Below are 20,599 nucleotides of genomic sequence, written 5' to 3'. Positions count from 1 at the left end.
ATTTTAAACAAAGAAATATCAACAAAATTGCGACAGTGATTTTTTTCAGACCAATGAAAACTATTATGGACTTCAATGTTTGCAATTCCGATTGAAATTGCTGAATAAATCGGCATTGTAAAAAGGCAATTCGACGAGAAACGTGAAATAATGCGACATGCGAGCTTCCTACAGCCGTTCTATAGGATAATACATATCGGATCGGGGAAACGTTTCTTTCTCCTAAATAAACATACTTTAAAGTCAGCGAATTAAAAGTATGTTTATTTAGAAAGGAACTTTCCGACAGGTAGCACGAGTTAGTATATAAAAAATTGTAGGAACTGTATGAGTGTCTATATTTTTTTAAGAGTTCCTTCGATTTCTTCATCGAAAATGGGACCAACTGTTAAGTATAACCCTTTCATACTCGTCTATGGGCTGCTAGTTGCACCAAACCATCTCTCAAAATTATTGTAGTTCAATAAACTTTGTTTGTAAAAAAATATTACTGTTCTGTATGGTAGGACAGCTGCCGCTGCCATATTTAGCGTTGATCATGCCCTTGATTATACGTAGTGCCTTATAGTAGGTATAATCAGTTCACCACAGCAACAGCGAAATAACTTTTTCCTTTACCACGAAAAGGGTGACAATGTACAATTTTCGGGACGAGACGTCCCAATTTTACAGTTATTTGTTGATTTAGTTAGGCAATATCACAAATACTAGAATAATCTGTAACAGAATAATGTCCGATTAAAATCAGTAAGTTGAACTAAATCACAAAACCTAAGAGATTACAAAGAGATATTTTTCAGTATTTAAATAATTTTCTGAATGATATATTGATAAAATATGTCTTTATTCTTTATTTATTATTCTTAAACAATACAATCATTGTGTCAGAAATCATTTTAAATACAATTTATAAATAACAATAATAATTGTTAATTTCTTTCTCGTTTACCAATCTCTCAATTGTGCAAATACATATGAGCGGTACTGTTAAATTGTAAAGTATAGACACTATTATGTATGTTGATTTCAAGCAAATACAACATAATTATTATGTGTCCCGAATTTTAACCACAATTTCCGAATTTTTAATGCATAGCTGTCCCGTAAAGTAGGAACTCTGACCTGAAAACTCTAACTGCGAGAGACCTGTCAGCCGTAGTTACATGTGACGCTGACGTGCCCTGAGGGCACTGAGATCAGCCTGTATATATGTAAGCCTGTAATTGTACTTTCCCGGCTGTATATCATTTATCTAAAATTCAGCATTGATAAAGGTATAGTAGAGCTAATATCAGGTGATCTTGTTGGTTCTCTAAATCCAACATTTCTATTGTGCAGATACTCTTATACTTTAACAAAGGTAATACAAACTATTTTCAACTAAACCAGGGCGCAATATACTCAGGTGAAATTTATGACATTAATTTAACGAAGCTTTCCCCTAGACTATTATTTCAAGACTTCAACAAGTATAAGTCCTTTCTAAATATTTATATTTCAGTGTTACGTGGCTGGGTTAAAATCTTAAAATAGACTTTATAATGTAGCTCAGTTTTTATGAGTCAAAACTTTTTAACAACAACTACGAGAGCAGAATCGCCGTCAGATATCGGAGCGGCCTAGGTGCTCAAAAATATCTGACCACACACATTAACGGCTTGACAATAGAGGCGTGTTCAGATATTTGTGACTCTTTGACCCCAGTCGATGAGTTTGCGACGAGTCTCCGTTGGTATTACTGATGTGCCGAATTTTCACATGATTTTTTTTTTAACTTCTCATAGGTAATTTTATATGGGGATTGGAATTTTCCATTTCTTAAATAAAACTTTCTTCCATCACCTGTGATTATTTCCTGAAATTAATGAGAATTCTTCCAACTTCTTTGAAACTTTCCTTGCACTTCTTTAGTTGGTATAATTCTGCCAGCTAACCTAAACCTATCGCTAAATGATTCAATAACGTGCTTCCGATTTTTCTACAAACAAAACTTAATTGAATTAATTTAAAGAAGAGTACGTTCGGTACGTAGAGTCTGTTCGGAAAGAGAAGAGTCGTGGAATGTATTGGGCCACACACATGTCAAATGTTAAATTCATTCACCACCACTGGAGTTCCACGCGTCCAAAGGCTACGGTAACTCCTTACCACCCAGCGGGCAGTATGCTGGTTTGTGATCGACGTGATATAAGATAATTGGGCAATCATGAAAATTGTTATGCCTGTTCATACATAAATAAAACTAACGAAAAACGTACTTGTCGATCAAAAAACCTTCTCCTTTTTTCGTCAGTAAATAAAACAATAACAATTGTTATGTAAATAAATTCAGCAAATAGCTGCAAAAACATTTTCGCAGAAAATTACCCAACCGTTCCCTTTAAATATGCTCAAATTAAATATTTATAACCGACTTCCAACGATCCTGTTCGCTGTTCGACGTTCGGAGTCAGACAAATGACCCGAGAAATTTATAACTCAATTCCCTAATATCTTTTTCCAGAGACCATCTTCAACGGATATTAATCAAGAAATATTACTACGAAATCCCGAGGAGGAATCGTCAACCTGGCGAATGCAAAGAAAACGAATCGAACTAAAAATGTTGAGGCCTCTCGAGGAATACCTAAATGATATCGGGGGCGGCTCAATGATACTCCATTAACTTCGATACTTAGTAATATAAATGTGAGGGTCGATTTTTACAGATCGGTAGCATGTTATGTAACTTGGGAATTGGGAGGCTTATACCTATTTGGGAAATTATCGCAAACCTTCCGAAGTTCCGATAAAGAGGAATATTGTCGATGAAATTTATATCTTGGGTTTTGGGTTGGTAGGACACCCAATGAAGGAAAAATAGGGGAAATAAAAAGGTGCCTTTAATAATATACTACAAGTATTTCTGGATGGGGGTGAAGCTAAAAAGTAGGGAGGAGGGATGAAAAGGCCCATTTTTTAGTTTTTCGTAAATAACGCGCGTAGCCCATAGCAAAAAAGTAACCGCGTTAAAACGACACAGGGATCTCGCATATTGAAGGGTTTTCCACCATGAGGCCTAAATCGAAAACTAAAACTTGACATTGACATTTCACGCCAATACGCAAGTGCTGCCCCTCCAGTTCACGCACACTTATGCTTCCATAGCTTTTCATCTTGTGTTTCCTAAATAACTTGACATTTACGTATCGCTCCAATAAACAAGGGAGTCCTATGCTGCCCACTATAAGTTCTTACAATATATTTTTTGCCCGGGAATCATCCCATTATTATGTTTTATTTTATTGTGTGCGCAAACTGTACAAGTGTCTATAAAAGGCAATTAGATCTAAGGTCGTGTTGAGAGAAACATAGTTTATTTTGCTTTGCAAGAGAAACTGTATGAGGATTCCCTACCAAGTGTTTGTTAGATGGGAATCTAACCTTACCAAAAATTTTCAAGTCTAAGGCGTAAAAGTAAACTTGCAGCTAAAATTCTAAAAGTCTCCGCTAAAATTACAAACCTTATAAAGCCTCCGTAAAATTCTTGCAATATTTCTCACAAACAAACTGGCCGCAGCCGGTGCTAGATAACAAATGACTTCGGGAAATTTGGGTTTCCGACCGGCTTTGCTACCACTGGCTTACCGAACTTGCATCTCGGATTAACCAGCCAAGAATGATCTGCGACAACCAATAGCTGTTGAGAATTTAAAGATCAGCATTAGGCTGGTTGTTTAGATAATGTTTGCAAGTGATCAGTGTAAAGGGAAAGTACTCATCTATCATGATAATCGACGATTTGACGTTTTTGCAGCGACACCGTAGGCGCTGAAAATGATAGCGAAGGTGATGCGAGCTGATGCCGTAAGTTTATTTTTTGATATCCTAAAAATGGAAAAGAAATCAGCACAGCTACTTGCAATCAAAATTTAAAGTTAGACGAGAAAGCATTCAGTCATAGTTATTCAATGTTCAGATGATTCGAATGAAATTAAATGATTTTATTTCATTCCAATCACGAATCTAGCAATATTTACAGCTAGTTAATTTCTTGCTGATATACTTATGTGAATAATACTTTAATCAACCAAAATTCAATATCATTGCCAGTAAATACTTATTTTATCTTATAGGCTTAAATATAATAGCAAACGTTTGTTTGACACTTAATCTCAGAACAGACCTCTCACCATTTTGGCGATTATTGTAAGAACGGAGGATTTTGTACACTTATCTTTCGGCTGTCTCATTCATTTCTTTCAGTGATACAGTGGATTATCGGCACTATAGCCGCTATCCCTGGCTTGCAAACTTTTCTTATTATATTACAATAGTTGAAGTAGGTATGGAAGCTTTGAGTTATTTTACCAACTAAACTCGATGTACAGTCAGCTACAGATAGAAGTTTGTATGCAAAGGTGCTAAGCGAATAGTATTGCTGACTGTATTTGCGTCGCAGGTTGTAGCATGGTTTTAATTTTAAGAGCCTACATGAAAAGAGACGGGGACAAAATATATGGCGCGCCTTGCGACGGAAGAAACGACCACCGCGTGGGTTCGAAATTTGCGACTATACTTGGTCAAGCAGATCTTGTCAGTAGAAAAAGGCGGCAAATTTTAAAAATGTAGGCGCGAAGGGATATCATCCCTTAGAAAATTTGAACATCGCGCCTTTTTTAGGGTTCCGAACCTCAAAAGGAAAAAACGGAACCCTAATAATAGGATCACTCGTGTGTCTGTCCGTCCGTCTGTCACAGCCTATTTTCTCCGAAACGACTGGACCAATTAAGTTGAAATTTGGCACACATATGTACGTTTGTGACCCAAAGATGGACGTATAACGTTAATAAATTAATTTTAAATATGGAGGCCATTTTTGAGGGGTAAATGAGAAAATTAAAAAAAAAGTTTTTCAAACTATATCGTGTTACATATTACATATCAAATTTGCTTGACCAGCTATAGATAATAGATATGACTAGATATGACCATTTTTACCTTGTATCTTAATTACTCTGAAAATATAATTGCATTAAAAAAATTGCACGTCAGATCCATCGGCAAAAACACTATTTTTTTATATTAAAATTATAGGTACTACATATTTAAAATATTAATTCATGATATCGTCGTCAATAGGCCAAAGCTACATACATTATGTACGTACGTTATACGAAGTATAGTTACAGCACGAACGTACAAATTGCATGGTCATCGGAAACAGCAAACTTTAATTTGATAGCAAATGGCAAACTTGAATTACTTGGTGACTAGGTCGAAAGCGGTGTACAAAACTAATTTAATAATTCACAACCAATTTCAAACCCAGCTAAATCCCAGTGTTTGTAATTAAATCAATTATTTTTAGACCATCCCAACAAAAATTCGCTCGTTTCTGCCTAGAACTAGGAATTCTAAGCGTCAATCTTATACAAATAATGCAGGGTAAACATAAACAATACTAATCCAATCTTCATTTATTGGCCCGTACAACTTTATTTTAAGACGGAGACTTGATTTTCCCACAAAAAAGGTATAAATGAACCTATTCATTGAACAGTTTACTGTATATGGGATAAGTATGTTATGTAGGGTTGCCCTGACAAAAGACGAAAAATGCTGACAAGTCAGGGGAAATCCTGACTCCTGACGTATAGCAACCCTTTGGTAATATAACATTCCTTTCTGAACGTGTGCGGAATTATAAGAATCTACAGGGACTTAAATCCTAGTAAGGATAAGTTAGAAACTTTGAGACGAGAGAGATATTATTCCGAGGCCGTTTTTGGAGATAACAGCTACACTAATAGATTTCAGGGTCCGAACGAAGCTTGGACTCAAATTAACATCTGTTTCGTATAGTTAGATACATACATTAAGGTTAAGGCTATAATTACCTAGGCTAGACTATCGTTTTCCGCAATGAAACGAGTTTCTGTTTTTCTTATGTTAGTAGTTTACCTTATTTTCAAAATAGGCGAGGATTTTTCGTAGAGGAAAAATAAGATATAAATATGAGCATCGCCGAAACTATAACAAACGCTGCACATAATACATGGGGGTAAATCGAAAGCTTATGAGCTGCTCTATCATCCCTCGTATTATCTTTTATGGGGCATTCCGTAGGAGCACCGTATAATAATGAATATCTCTAACGTATTTATTACAAGTAATCCCTCTGAGCCAACCTATCGAAGTGGGGCGTAATGTGTTGTTTCTTTTATATATTAATCCATACTACTCTGATACTAATATTATAAATGCGAAAGTGGAGACCGGAGGTGGTCGTAATAATTTACGTAAGTAACCTCATTTTGTTTGGGTTTGTCTTTGCAGTGGTCGGGTAAAAATTAGTCGTTTTTCTTACAGAATCCTTAGTCGGGTTAGTTTTCAACTTGTTATATTATAAAGTAGAAATAACAGAAGCCCAATAACTGGAGTAAAAACAACAAAGTAACAAACAAACTTAAAGTTTGAACGGGTTCTGTTTTAAAACGAATATAAGTATACGACGGTGAAGTGATGTATCGTTAAACATCTAATTAATGAAAACGTTACAAATTGCAATATAGAGATAAGTAAAGTAGGTAAATATTATTTACAGTATGTATTGTACCGTATGTATGGTGCGACTTTCCCGAACTAGTACGGGAAATATCACTTTCCGTGCGTATGTCGAAAGTTTAAAGTGCCATATGTAAAACGTTGTACGATACACGTGCGAATAGGTAATTCGCAACTCGTGTCGATTTAAAACAGTCCCTTCGGTCGTGTTTCGAATTTTCGATTCGAATTTTTCCGCACTTGTATCGTAAATAACTAATGCAAGAATGGAATGAAACTGTTGGAAGAATGAACAGGTAGGTACTTACATAATTATGGTTAGCCAGTTTGCTAACTATGTACTTGAAAAAACCAATCACAGGGATCCCGGAATATATCATGAAAACTGAATTTCTAGTTTTCTATGAGACGCAGCAGCAGCGATGTACATATTTAAACGTCGAACGTGAATTCCTCAATTTCAACCGAATACTGGTTTTGTCTTTTTACCGTCAATGCTGAAAAAGCGCTGGACTAAAATGAGAGGTGCACAACACATACGAATGTGTAGAGTATATACCTACCTACTATCCTTGTCAATTGCCCGGACCATTCGTTTATTAGTAAGTGAGAATTCGATAAATAATACCTAAAGACAAAATAAAATCTACGACCCCCAAACGATATTCTGACGCGATCCCAATGGCATCCATGAATTGTTTAAAAGTCGAGGCGTCACAAAGCTACATTACTGTAAGTTTGCAACTCGGGGCCGCCTACTTAGCCCAACTTCGTAGCCGTTCAGCCGACTAAAATACCCATTTTGGGAGTTTTGATGGTCGCGGGTCGCGGGAATATTCCGGCATATGCACGTGTTCCCGGGATTTTTTTGCTCTCACAAGTAAAAATAGTTTTAGTAACTAAGAGGTACGTGAAAGCCCATAAAATTTATTTTATGACAGTTTAATTGGTTATATAGAAAACAAATTTGTAGATGAGGTGAATCATATTTTTCTTGTCACTCAATGCCGTGGTTACGTTCTCCTGGGTCACTCTTTAAAACCTGATTTTTAAGTATTTAAATTCACCAAACACGCTTTTTTGTGATACTTATTAATACCCTTTCCATTGAGAGTCTACAAAGCGTGTCAGAAGGAGGTGGTGTACAATGTCTTCTAACAAACTATGCTACTATTGTCTTTTGGCTGACCGGACAGAATAACAACAAGAAATAGTTGATCCACCCTAAAACATCTATGGAAATAGGTACAAAGGTACAATACAATTCAAGTTTAAGCGTGTAAAAAATCACATTTGAATACGGAAATAAATCCCCAACAGTTCCTGAAGGCGGGAATATCCCGCGGAACATCACATCACTACTAGAGTCCGCAAGTCCGGCGGAGTACGTGCGACTTTCGGCACTGCGGCTATCTAAACCTATAGAGTTAGCGGGAGACTGGCCTTTCTCGTCCCCTGTGGCAGTTCGGGCTATTATTAGCTTTAGGGACTTAGGGACATTAACAGTTGGTATCCGATTTTTGTTCGACAGTCTATTCTGCAAAGTAGACAGTCTATTCGTGAACTTAGAAAGGAAGATTTGAAAGTATCTTTTTATCTATTTTTAATTTTAAGTAGGTACTATACCTACATGATTTTTACGCGCTATGGTCCTGACATAATAACAAATATACATTCTTCATTTCTTTCGTCCATTTTCGTAAAATAATTGCAAATTGGTCTGTCTGTAAATGACGATCCATATAGCCAGTATTTTAATACTGACTGTTGTTAAGTGTAGTATATTATATATTTTCAAGATCTCCGCTATTGTGTTTAGGCGCGTTTTACCTTATAGATAGTAGGTATATGTTTTTTTTTACCTATGATGTACTATACTACGCCATACATTTTCTATGCCACAGAAACAAATGAGCGTTCCATAATATTTCCTATGGGCAGTACTTCACAGTGAAAAAAAACAAATTATAGCCTTGCGTACTAGCTATTTACGAAAGCATTTTAACCCACCGTAATTTATAAACCGCACATAAATAAAACGGTGGCAATAATCGTCAGTGCGCGCCGAGCCTAACGGGCAACAATATTTTTGACAACGAAAAGCGATACAAATCCCCCGCGAATTGTGTTGAGGATTGTTTCAGTGTATTTTCAAACAAAATTGCCTGCTGTGAAATTTATACCCGCGGCCAGATTTGCGGTTCTATTTATGATTACGACTGAGTACCTAGCGGTAATGTTTAATGAAAACGGGAAACCGTTTAATAAAGCTGGCGGCTCACTGCGTATGCGTAGGTTACGCTGCAAACGTGTTTTACTTTCCATTTATATCGACAATTAGCGACCCGCCCCGCCCCGGCTTTGCACGGGTTAACAAATTACACATAAACCTTCGTCTTGAATCACTATCTATTAAAAAAACCGCATCAAAATCCGTTGCGTAGTTTTAAACATCTAAGCATACATAGGGACAGACAGACAGCGGGAAGCGACTTTGTTTTATTTTATACTATGTAGTGATGATTAGGTAAGTACGAATCCTTTTCGCACATAACATTTATTTGGACGTTGGTTAAAATTAGGTCTGACCGACGCTTCGGTTTCGGCCAAAACTTGAGCAAAATCGGTTTCGGTTTCGACAATACATTCAGTTTCTGTCGACGAACACTAGTTAAAATGTAAACTTATCCTTTGTCAGAATAGAATAGAAATTTTATTCATGAGCACAAACACAAAATAGAAAATTATACATAACAGAGAAACATAAAAGGATAAGGTGCCACGAAATGGTCTCACCTCAGCATGTTGCTGGCGACTTCTAGCGCTGATCTTCCGATGAGACCATCCGGTGAAGCAATCACGACAGGTAACATGGTAGGTATATTAGGTACGTCCCACTACTGGACACCGGTCTCTTTTACATCCCTACATTACTGCCATTCTAAAACCCGTTATAATAAAACGTACAGTCGCCATCAGATATATCGGAGCGGCCAAGGTGGTCACAATATCTAAACACGCACTCTAACGCCCTGACAATAGAGGAGTGTTCAGATATTTGTGAGCGCCTTAGCCGCTCCGATATTTCTGATAGCGACTGTACAGCTTCCACTCATTGACGAGATGATTCAAACAAATCGAATATAGTTCGGGAATTTAACATAGGTACGTACATATTTCGCAGGTCTATGAAACTAACTCGCTTTTGTTTATTGCTACTTCAACGTAAGAGAAGTAGGTAAAACATACCACTTTGTCGGTGATTAATGAAAAGCTTAAGCTTTTAGAAATCATCTTATTGACTATCAACAAAGGCATGCATTCCATGAACTTGGACAAATAGTCAAAAATATGTCCAGAAAAATAACTGTCGGCTTTACCTATAAGTAAACGCCGAAAACAGTTGTACATAATACACGAAATAAAATGCGTTTGTACGGGACAGCCCGCGAAATGCTCCAAAATGGTTTTCTAGCCTGAAAATTATACCAATTATCAACTAAACTCACCAAGTGCTCCGGCATGTTCCAATCCTCGTAACTCCTAGCTGCCAACGGGAACACCTTCTCATTAATAATCTCCAACATAGTCATAGTTATCTTCTGTATACTCGAGAAGTATCTCTCATACACCCATCTCTGCTGCCAGAATAACTCCCCACGCCTCTCCTCGCTCACTGCATGCACTATCTTCAAAACATTCTTCAAATTCTCTTCAGGTACAAATATTGCTATTTTATTCCAATCCACATGCGAGTTAAAAGGCATCACAATAGAATCAGCCACTATAATAGGAATACACTGTGATGCTATAATATCCATTAACATAGCTTGGGATAGTCTCGCACTACGTATGACTAAACAAAACATCCCATCTTTTAATACTTCCGGGTAGTTAAATATCCTCCCTGTCACGTACTCACAGCGTTTACTGTGATCGGCACCTTTACACCTATCTAGAAGTATTAGATCGTTCGATGACGATGCTATATTCTGTAATATAAATAAGTAATCTCTCGGGATATTTAGTTGGGTGGATAATATTAAGTATTTCTTGTCGTCTGGTTGTGTGCTGTCTATGTGAGTGGCCAGCGGGCTGTGGACGGGGATGGCCACGTCGAAGCCGTAGCGGAAGGACCACGTGTCGAACCCGGCCCCGGCTATGATGGCCTTCCCTGTATTGAGATCGAGGACAGTCTCATAGTTGGGTGCTGATCCGGGCAGCATGTTAAATATAAGGTGGTTTTCTCCATTGTTCCAACTGTAAGAAAAAAAATAGTATCTCTTGAATTTACATTACATAACATAAATTCACATAAATTGATCTTTGATACTTTCTTGGAGTAAAATGTTCGCATTAATTTGACGCAAATTCCTATTCACTTAAAGAAAAATTATAAATGAAAATGACAAAGTTGTAACAGACAACATTTGGCTTTTGGGAAAAAATAAAGTTCCTTCAATTCTATGTCCCAATTTATATTAATTAAAAATATACTAATTCATTTATAAATATTTAAATGCCTGTTTAGATAGCATGGCTGGAGATTACACATTCCTGTACATAATTACTTCAATGTTTGTAAACTTGACCAATGTTATACAACATACCTTATGTTAGGAGAAATTGAATCTAATTGTTAAAACTATAGGGATCAACTTCTTTTGCATCTAAAGTCAGTAAAATAATATATTTCAATTACATTGTAACAGAATGTACAGTCAGCTGCAGAGGTGGTTACCCCCTCATGAAAAGTTCTATGCAGATGTTGTGAAATGGGTCAGGTGGCAGGAGCATGTTAAATATCAGTACCTGGGAAGCTTTGCTCGAAAAACATATAAAAACTCAAAAATGCGCGTTTTCCCAGAGATAAGACTTAGATCGATTTTTCGCCACCGAAAACCCCAATATAGCAAATCTCATTTAAATTGCCTTTCTATGTAAAGTTTATTATGAGTTACTTAAATTGGCGCATTGAGAGTATTAAGATATATAAAATATGAAACTTTGCTGCCTTATAAAACATTTTACAAATTGTAAAATGAATACTTGCTATTATGAAATATTACGTAAACAAACGCTAAAAGATTTTTCAACTTCTGATAAGAATTAAGGTTAAACATTACCAACTCAAAATTAATAGTTAATTACAGTCCTCTAATATGCCATTCGAATGTATATAATAGCTGCTTACTGAATAAATTGAATAGTACATATTGAAAAACAATTAAATATTAAAAAACCATTGTCTACTTACTGTGAAAGAATGTTGAAAGCCTGTGATACATATTTGCTTAAAAAACTACGTTGATTTAGAGTGTCTATACTAGGAATTAGCAAGCACGCCTCCTCTGGGTTCGCTGTATAATATTTACTATGTCTTATAGTATCTAAAATTACGTAAAATTCTCTAGAAAATGTTGATATAGGACCCTCTGGCGTGAGGAAGTCCGTTCTCGGGTATATGTATATTGTTATCTTATTGTGGCCGCCTCTGCCGCACCGGTACACGTTAAAGCAATCCCAGTAAGTACAATTTGCATCCCTGGGTTTCGCTGTAGCTGCATCTTGCCCCAACTTCACCACAACACTGCGGTCCAAATTCACTGCTTCGTGCACAACTGTCCGCGGCGTACTACTCGACAGAGCATTAAACAACACAGTAATCGCTAAAGTCACCAATATAAACAACAGCAACCCAACGAAAAACCTATGGTACAAAATCTTTCTATACGATATATACTTCGAGTGTTTTCCCGTTTTTAATAGCGAATCCGCAGCCATTTGTGAACGCCGCGATCGAATTAATCTTCATAATTTACTTATGTCACCCATTATACAGGCAAGATTGATTAAATTCTCATTCATAAAAATAGCAAATTGTAAATGCTGCACCACTTTCGGTGGTCTGAAATTGTGATTTGATTTGACAACTAGTCTGCCAAATAGGGGCAAGGGCGGTATGAGGGAGGGGCACGACGATGCGGGGCTCACTAGCCCCACTTGTTAAAACGTTTTTACACTTTCCAGCAAGTTATCTCACAATAAATCATATAGTCCTCTCTAGACTATGTGCGTGAATAGCGGCGCGAGGCTTATTTGACAGATATTATATGTATATTTTTTGGTACAGTGCTTATTATAGCTGGTCAACCAAGTCTCGTTAGCAAAAAAAGGCGCGAAATTCAAATTTTCTATGGGACGATATCCCTTCGCGCATACATTTTTCAAATTTGCCGCCTTTTTCTACTGTCAAGATCTGGTTGACCAAGTATAGCTAATATATTGAAATTTGACCTAATTCAATATTTACCTAGTTAAATAATTAATATATATTGTTGCGATATAACTACCTGCAGGTATCAAGAATATCACATAATTAAGGGCTGCTTATTGAAGTCGCGCATGATGTATGGAGTCGCGCGCGAGAACGCAACTCATGCTAAATAGTATGTCAGACGTCAGACTGCATTTAATATATCTATAGCCCCCTACACACTCGTGCGCGAATCGCGACGCGAAGCCGCGAATGTGAGTGAGGAATCGATTTTCGGAAATAGCGTAATCGACTCCACACACGAGTTCGTGGCTTCGCGCCGCGATTCGCGCACGTGTGTGGAGGGGGCTTTTGGATTGCATGCAGTGCAGTGCTGCAGTGTAGTTTGACCAAAACCATAAATCCTATAGTGTAAGGCACGTTTAAAAAAAACAAATAAACATCAGCATGTATTGCCAGGCATAAATAACTGTCAAAAATATTTGTTCAAAAGTATTCACCATTATCATCAGCGGATGCTATAAAATTTTGTATTACTTTGAAATACGGATTTTACAGCAGCGTTTACACATACAACTTTATTTATTTATAAATTAACTATTAATAACTGTTAAAAAATAAATAAATAGTTTACTTTAACTAAATAATTTTGCAGATTTCACAAAGCTTTATACATCTGAGTCATATGTTCTGAACATAGCAATGTGCCGACGTTGAAACTTTTTTTTATATATTTTTGTGTCAGTTTTGTGTTGTGCGTAGTTATGGTTCAGTTACTGATGGCTTGATTAATTTATTATTATTTTCTTTTTAAATTCCGACCACGTATTTCGGTTTGAGCTTGACCAGAAATGGCACTGTTACCTCCCGACCCAGTTTATACCATTCGTAATGTTGACAACACGCCAGTATATTCGCTGGCATTTAGCTTTCTTCCTGGCGGTCTGGAGAGGTTACTAGCCGGTTCGAAAAATGGTTATGTTTATGCATTCAACCTTCAGGTGAGATATTGTATTCCAAGGATGCTGTGAGCTTTGTTCATGGCGCGTGTAACTGCGTAAAATACTGTCGCCGCGTGCCTCTGTGTTGTGCGCAGTTCCTTTGTTTACTACCCTCATTTTCTGACCTAGAAAAATGAATTACATTGTCCTATAGTGCAGGTCACACAATTTTTATAGCATCTGCTATACTTTGCTGTCATTATCATTATTTGATATTTATTTACTTTTTTGTCTGTATTTGGGTTCTGAATGTACAAATTTGATCATTAAATTATAAAAAATCCAAATGCATTAACTGTAACTAGATTGTATGTTACTACCCTGTTTTGTATGTCACTACATCATTTTAGTGGAATTGATTGTAGCATTTCTAGAATAGAATAGAATAGAAATAATTTTATTCGTGAGCACAAACACAAAATAGAAACAGATGTAACAGATATAACAGAGATAACAAGAGATACAACAGAGAATAAAAGGATAAAGTGCCACGAAATGGAATGGAAGTGCTACATATAGAAGCTGCCACAACATATTAGAAGAATTAATATTTTATAGGTAGCTAACAAAAATCAAAAGTGATAAATTGGTCTTTTCACCTGAGAAAAATATAATTAAAACCATTGGCATAAATAGCGTTGGCATTGAAATAAATTAGACAACACATATTAATCTAATACTCATTCATGATAACTATCTTTATAACTATCTTTATGATTACTACTGGATACAGGCCATATCAGTTGTCATAACTGCCTGCCTGCTTATAAAATAAATAAATAAATAAAATAATGGTTATTGTTTTGTATTTTCAGACTAACCGAGTTCAGCAGAAGATCCACGTTGGTCAAGCTCCCATCCTTCACCTCATGCACACCGACAGTCAGCTCATCACCCAAGAAAAAGGCGGCAAGTACAAAGTCTTTAACCTCACCAACACCGGCTACAAAGAAGATGCCATCATCGATATAGACTATCCAGGCTTTTGTAGATTTGACGCCAACACAAAACTCGAAACACTCTATGTACCTGATAAAGATTCAAAAGTTTCCATTTATAGCTTTGCCGGAGAAAAAATTGGTTGCTTGGAACCAGACAGCTCAACCAAGCTAGGAGATCCAATGTGTTTGAAGTATATTGAGTTATCAAGTGACAAGCATTGCCTCCTAGTGGGTTACGAAGCCGGCTGGCTCCTCCTGTGGGATCTCAACACTAGTCAATGCATCAGCAAGTTGCAAACGAAAGAATGTCCCATGTCCGTGGACTTCCATGTTGAACAGCAAAGAGGCATGATCGGCAATGCCTCGGATGTGATACAGATTTTTAGTATAGGGAGAAAAGACTCAAGCTTGGCCCACAAGACGGACATCGCTATCAAGAACGCTGGGGTTAATAAAGTCCAGTCTCGCATGGATGGAAAGGTGTTTGTATCGGGCGGCTGGGATGGGCACATCCGTATATTTTCCTGGTTTTCTTTGAGACAATTAGTTGTGCTTACAGAACACCGACAAGCCATACAAGATGTTTGCTATTCTTCTCAAAAGGTCTCTTTCTGGAATGCAAACATCATGGCAGCGGGAGGCCTGGATGGTGCCATCACACTCTGGGACTTATACAATAATAAGCATTAATTCTATGCATTTATCAACGAAATTTTACAATAAAATAGATTAGACTGCCTGATGCAAAACCTTATAACTGAATAAATAGCGTAAAACAGTTGGACATGTATTCTATGAAACTTGAGTATGAAATTGTGCCGGAATTGCCTTTGAATTAGATTGAAGGGATGTTTATAAAAACAACATGACTGACTACACTGGTTGACACAGTTGACACCTGAAACGATTAACAATGTTCAAAAAAAAGTGTCAACCGCTCTAAGCAGTAATGTTGTTTTTGTAAACATCCCTTCGATTGTAATAATTGTGACGTTTTCATACAAAAGGTACCTCTTTGTTGGTAAGGAATTTCTAATTGAATTTTGCATTAGTTTATTAACAAAAAGGTACATTTTGTCTGAGGACTATTAATTTCGTTAATGCATTAATGATTTTTGGATTTAATATTGAATACAGTATCATGTTATTGTAAAAATTATAATTGGATCTCATGAGTACAAAATATAGTAGAGGCGAACATAACCACCTTGTGCGGCCGAGCTGTTAGTAAATTAAGTTTAAATGTTTGCAAGATATTTTTGCGGCCGAGCTGTTAGTAAATTAAGTTTAAATGTTTGCAAGATATTTTCCAATGGTTTTTAGCGATTGTTTTCTCAGTAAATCGAGGAAATAAACAATTTGAATTTTTGAAACTGTTCTTTTATTTCACTGAATTACAATCACTTTCACTCTCAATACAGTGGATGTAAAAAAAGTTGGAAACTGTTTACAACACAGACACTGCTTTAAATTGCCTGAAAAAAAAGATTTTTATTTTCATTCATTTCATAAGTGTTTTTTAAATTGTGGTTCGCGAACTATTACAAATCTTGGTAAGAATCATAAAACAACGCAGGGAACGATTCATTATTTTTTAGGAAATGGTTGAAAAACACATGATTCTAATTCAAAACAAGTTTTCAAATCATTCTCAACAGCAACATTGTTACAACTACCAAAACATGTTGTTAATATGATATAAATATAACACGTTGTTTGTCCAATGTTTGGCAAACTTGTTTGTCTAAACAAAGCGAAGCGATGTATACCTACGCATTTGAGATAACTTTTGGTTATACTGTTATTGTTCTTGTTGATAGGCTGCTGACTCTGCTAATCTTATCCTGTCACGAAATATTTATGTGTTAGATTAGGAAGGATATACATAGTATTAAATAAAAATAGACCTTGTGTAGTGCATGGGTGTTTAGTACTTATCTCTCAGATTAGTGTGTACTTGTGTAGGCAATGAATGACAGTTCTTATCAGAGCTCACGAGGTCAATAAATCGCAATCGCTTTTCAGAGAAGGAAAACATCATGAGAAATCCTCCGGACTAATCCCAATTAGGGAATGCAATCTCGATCTCGCGTGATCTCGAGCGAATTTTCGAGATTCAAATTCGTTGGCAGTTGCAGGCGTCCATAGGCTACGGTGACTGCTTACCGTCAGGTGGCCCGTATACTTGTTTGCCACCGATGTGGTATAAAAAAAGCGGCCAAGTGCGAGTCAGACTCGCCCATGAAGGGTTCCGTAATGGCGTAATTTATGACGTATTAAAAAAAACTACTTACTAGATCTAGATCTCGTTCAAACCAATTTTCGGTGGAAGTTTGCATGGTAATGTACAGTCACCAGCAAAAATATATGACTGTGGGCAGCCGTGCAAAAACATCTGATGCTCCATTGGAAGCATAAGTAAATGACGACACTACCTCGGTAAAAATATGTGATGTTTTGTGGCCGGTAAAAACATCGTTACTCTGTATCCGCATAAATATCGGATCGGGTCGCTTAAAGATATTTGATTATGATTACTCATAAAAATCAAAATTATGTGATTACTCTCATCTGGCATATATATCTCTCCAATGTGAATGCAAATACATCGGATGGCAGACGGACCGCCTATATATCTGACACGAAATTATGAAATATGTCATCAATCGGCAAAAACGAACCATACCTGGATAGCATAGAGCCTTACATTGTTTGAAGTGATTTGACAATTCACGAAAAGAGTGCAGACTTGTCATTGCATATGTCTGTCTCACGTATTTCATTTGCAATTTTAAATTGTGACATAATTAAAAATCAGGTAGACTTTTAATAGAAAATGTGTAATAAACCTCCTTCTTACATAAAAAAGAATGATGAAGAAGTCAACCTGTGAGACTGTGACAAGGACAAACAATAATGCTTTCGCTGCTACTCCTACTGAAAGATACATAAGACTATCCCGTTTTATCATTTCCCCCACCCCTCATGCCAGATCTAGTTATATACTAGATTCATGATTGCGATACGTTACGATTCAAAATTATATCCAGTGTATTCCGTCAAATCGATGATAGAATATAATGTGAGACAGACATATACAATGACAAGTCTGCACTCTTTTCGTGAATTGTCAAATCACTTTATACAATTTACGGCTCTATACCAAACATGTATGGTTCGTTTTTAAAGGTCGATAACATATTTGTGATTTTCCAACGTGTCAGATATATATAGGCGGTCTATCGTCCATCCGATGTATTTGCTTTCACAGTGGAGAGATATTTATTCCAGATGAGAGTAATCACACAATTTTGAATTTTATGAGTAGTCAAATATTTTTAAGCGACCCGATCCGATATTTATGCGGATACGGACTAACGATAGTTTTGCTGGTCACAAAGCATCACATATTTTTACCGAGGTAGTGTCGTCATATACTTATGCCTCCAATGGAGCATCAGATATTTTTGCACGGCTGCCCATAGTCATTTATTTATGCTGGTGACTGTACATCATATATTTTTTTTTAAGTTTTATCATTCTCTTATTTTAGAAGTTACAGGGGGAGGGGGACACACATTTTACCACTTTGGAAGTGTCTCTCGCGCAAACTATTCAGTTTAGAAAAAAATGATATTAGAAACCTCAATATTATTTTTGAAGACCTACCTATCCATAGATACCCCACACGTATGGGTTTGATGAAAAAAGATTTTTGAGTTTCAGTTCTAAGTATGGGGACCCAAAAAATTTATTGTTTTTTTTTTCTATTTTTGTGTGAAAATCTTAATGCGGTTCACAGAATACATCTACTTACTGCTTACCATCAGGTGGCCCGTATGCTTGTTTGCCACCGATGTGGTATAAAAAAAGCGGCCAAGTGCGAGTCGGACTCGCCCATGAAGGGTTCCGTAATTTATGACGTATTAAAAAAAAACTACTTACTAGATCTCGTTCAAACCAATTTTCGGTGGAAGTTTGCATGGTAATGTACATCATATATTTTTTTTAGTTTTATCATTCTCTTATTTTAGATGTTACAGGGGAGGGGGGACACAGTTTACCACTTTGGAAGTGTCTCTCGCGCAAACTATTCAGTTTAGAAAAAAATATATTAGAAACCTCAATCTCATTTTTGAAGACCTATCCATAGGTATCCACACGTATATAGCTTTGATGAAAAAAAAAATTGAGTTTCAGTTCTAAGTATGGGGAACCCCCAAAATTTATAGTTTTTTTTTCTATTTTTGTGTGAAAATCTTAATGCGGTTCACAGAATACATCTACTTACCAAGCTTCAACAGTATAGTTGTTATAGTTTCGGAAAAAAGTGGCTGTGACATCCGGACGGACAGACAGACATGACGAATCCATATGGGTTCCGTTTTTTTGCCATTTGGCTACGGAACCCTAAAAAGACTGAAAATACAGTCGGTGCTATCAATATCGCTGCACAGTTAGCTTGGTTAGTTATTACATTATTACAATCAGAATACTCCTCCAGCCTTCAAAAGTGAGGTTTATGCAACTCCACGGTGTCACAAGGGCGTTGACGACCCTTATCCGTTGTACAATCAGCAGTATTTTTTTTTGTCAAATGAACTCTCATCACCACTCTTACATACCTACTTTAAATACCTATTGTGAACACAAATTGTGAATGAGTCATGTCATGTCTCGTCAAGACGTCAGTAAGCACCTACCTATTAAAGTCAATATTACTACAGCTGCGTGCCTATTCTAAATTATTTTTTGTAGTATTCATTTTATTGTACATAACAAAATTTTTATTGATAACAATATTTAAGGATTTATCTAATTGTAAATATTGATGACACCTGGCACAAGAAAGTAAATAAAATTATGGACTTATAATACTTAAACTAGTGGCTCTGTGAGCTGTAGACCTCGCGAGCAGAGCTTAAAACTGAATAAATGTATGGCAAAAATATTTATTAAAATATAGGTATAGTACATGTAATATAAACAAAAAATTAAAAACTACATAAAGCTACAAACAAAAATTAAACGAATACGCTTAACCCGCGCTTGATAAATAAAAAATACGAAATTTTTAATTTTTTCAAAATAAAATAAAAAACAACTATACGAAATTTAAGTATAAAAAAAATACTAAAAGTTATGTAGCAGTATACAATTACTTTACTGGGGATGGAACCAGGGACCTACCGATGCAAACAAAAAAAGCGAACGTTTGCAAAATACGCCATTATAGTTCTTACTAAAACTGACGAAAATTAGCTACTCATTCTCAAGTAAAAACTAAATACCGCCAAAACCAGCGATACAAATTTTCTGAATTTTTGGCCATTTAATCTATATACATATCTCAAAAAGAAAAAACTCTTATGATACCGATACGACTATTTGTTTAGGCGGGAGCTATCACGACTCCGCCATTTTGAAAATTTTCCCAAAACTGGATCGACAATTTTTTTTTATTTAGTCATAGAATTCGGTCACAAAATTTCATGAAAATCGGTTAGGAATTGCGACCTGTAGAGGAGAACATCCGGACATACAAAAGCAAAATGCCCGAGTCAAAACGTAGACCTTCGCTACGCTTCGGTCAATTATAATCGGACATTATTTCTTTTATCTGAATTGGCCTATTCTCAATTTCTCATCCAGTGCCTGTGTCCAGATTTTTAAAATTATGACTAGATTGTTTTGGGTTACAATAAGTTACAAAATTGCATACTAGATGGTGCTGTTCTTTGTAATCAATTAGGATATGGTCTCCAGATTTATTCTCCTTGCCTGGGGCGACGCGTTTGCACACATTACATCAACAACATACATTGACAGAATGC

General features: G+C 36.3%; 2 protein-coding genes across 2 annotated transcripts in view; one reads left to right on the top strand and one right to left on the bottom strand.

The window, feature by feature from the left end:
* Positions 1 to 12,495, bottom strand: part of LOC134651480 (exostosin-2) — a 57,280-nt gene extending 44,785 nt beyond the window's left edge. The window contains exons 1-2 of the mRNA XM_063506593.1: positions 11,804 to 12,495; positions 10,056 to 10,806 (exon numbers count right to left, since the gene is read on the bottom strand). Of these exons, the coding sequence (XP_063362663.1) occupies positions 10,056 to 10,806; positions 11,804 to 12,330 (1,278 nt within the window). The 5' untranslated portion in view covers positions 12,331 to 12,495. The remainder of the gene's footprint in view (positions 1 to 10,055; positions 10,807 to 11,803) is intronic.
* A 1,045-nt stretch (positions 12,496 to 13,540) lies between these two features.
* On the top strand, positions 13,541 to 15,528 carry LOC134651791 (guanine nucleotide-binding protein subunit beta-like protein 1). The gene is made up of 2 exons (XM_063506898.1): positions 13,541 to 13,824; positions 14,640 to 15,528. Exons 1-2 carry the CDS (start codon positions 13,675 to 13,677, stop codon positions 15,453 to 15,455), a joined length of 966 nt encoding a protein of 321 aa, XP_063362968.1. The 5' UTR covers positions 13,541 to 13,674; the 3' UTR covers positions 15,456 to 15,528.
* The last annotated feature ends 5,071 nt before the right edge of the window (positions 15,529 to 20,599 follow it).

Source organism: Cydia amplana, chromosome 10 (assembly GCF_948474715.1).
Source record: "Cydia amplana chromosome 10, ilCydAmpl1.1, whole genome shotgun sequence".
NCBI lineage: Eukaryota > Metazoa > Arthropoda > Insecta > Lepidoptera > Tortricidae > Cydia > Cydia amplana.
This window is presented reverse-complemented; position numbering and strand designations above follow the sequence as displayed.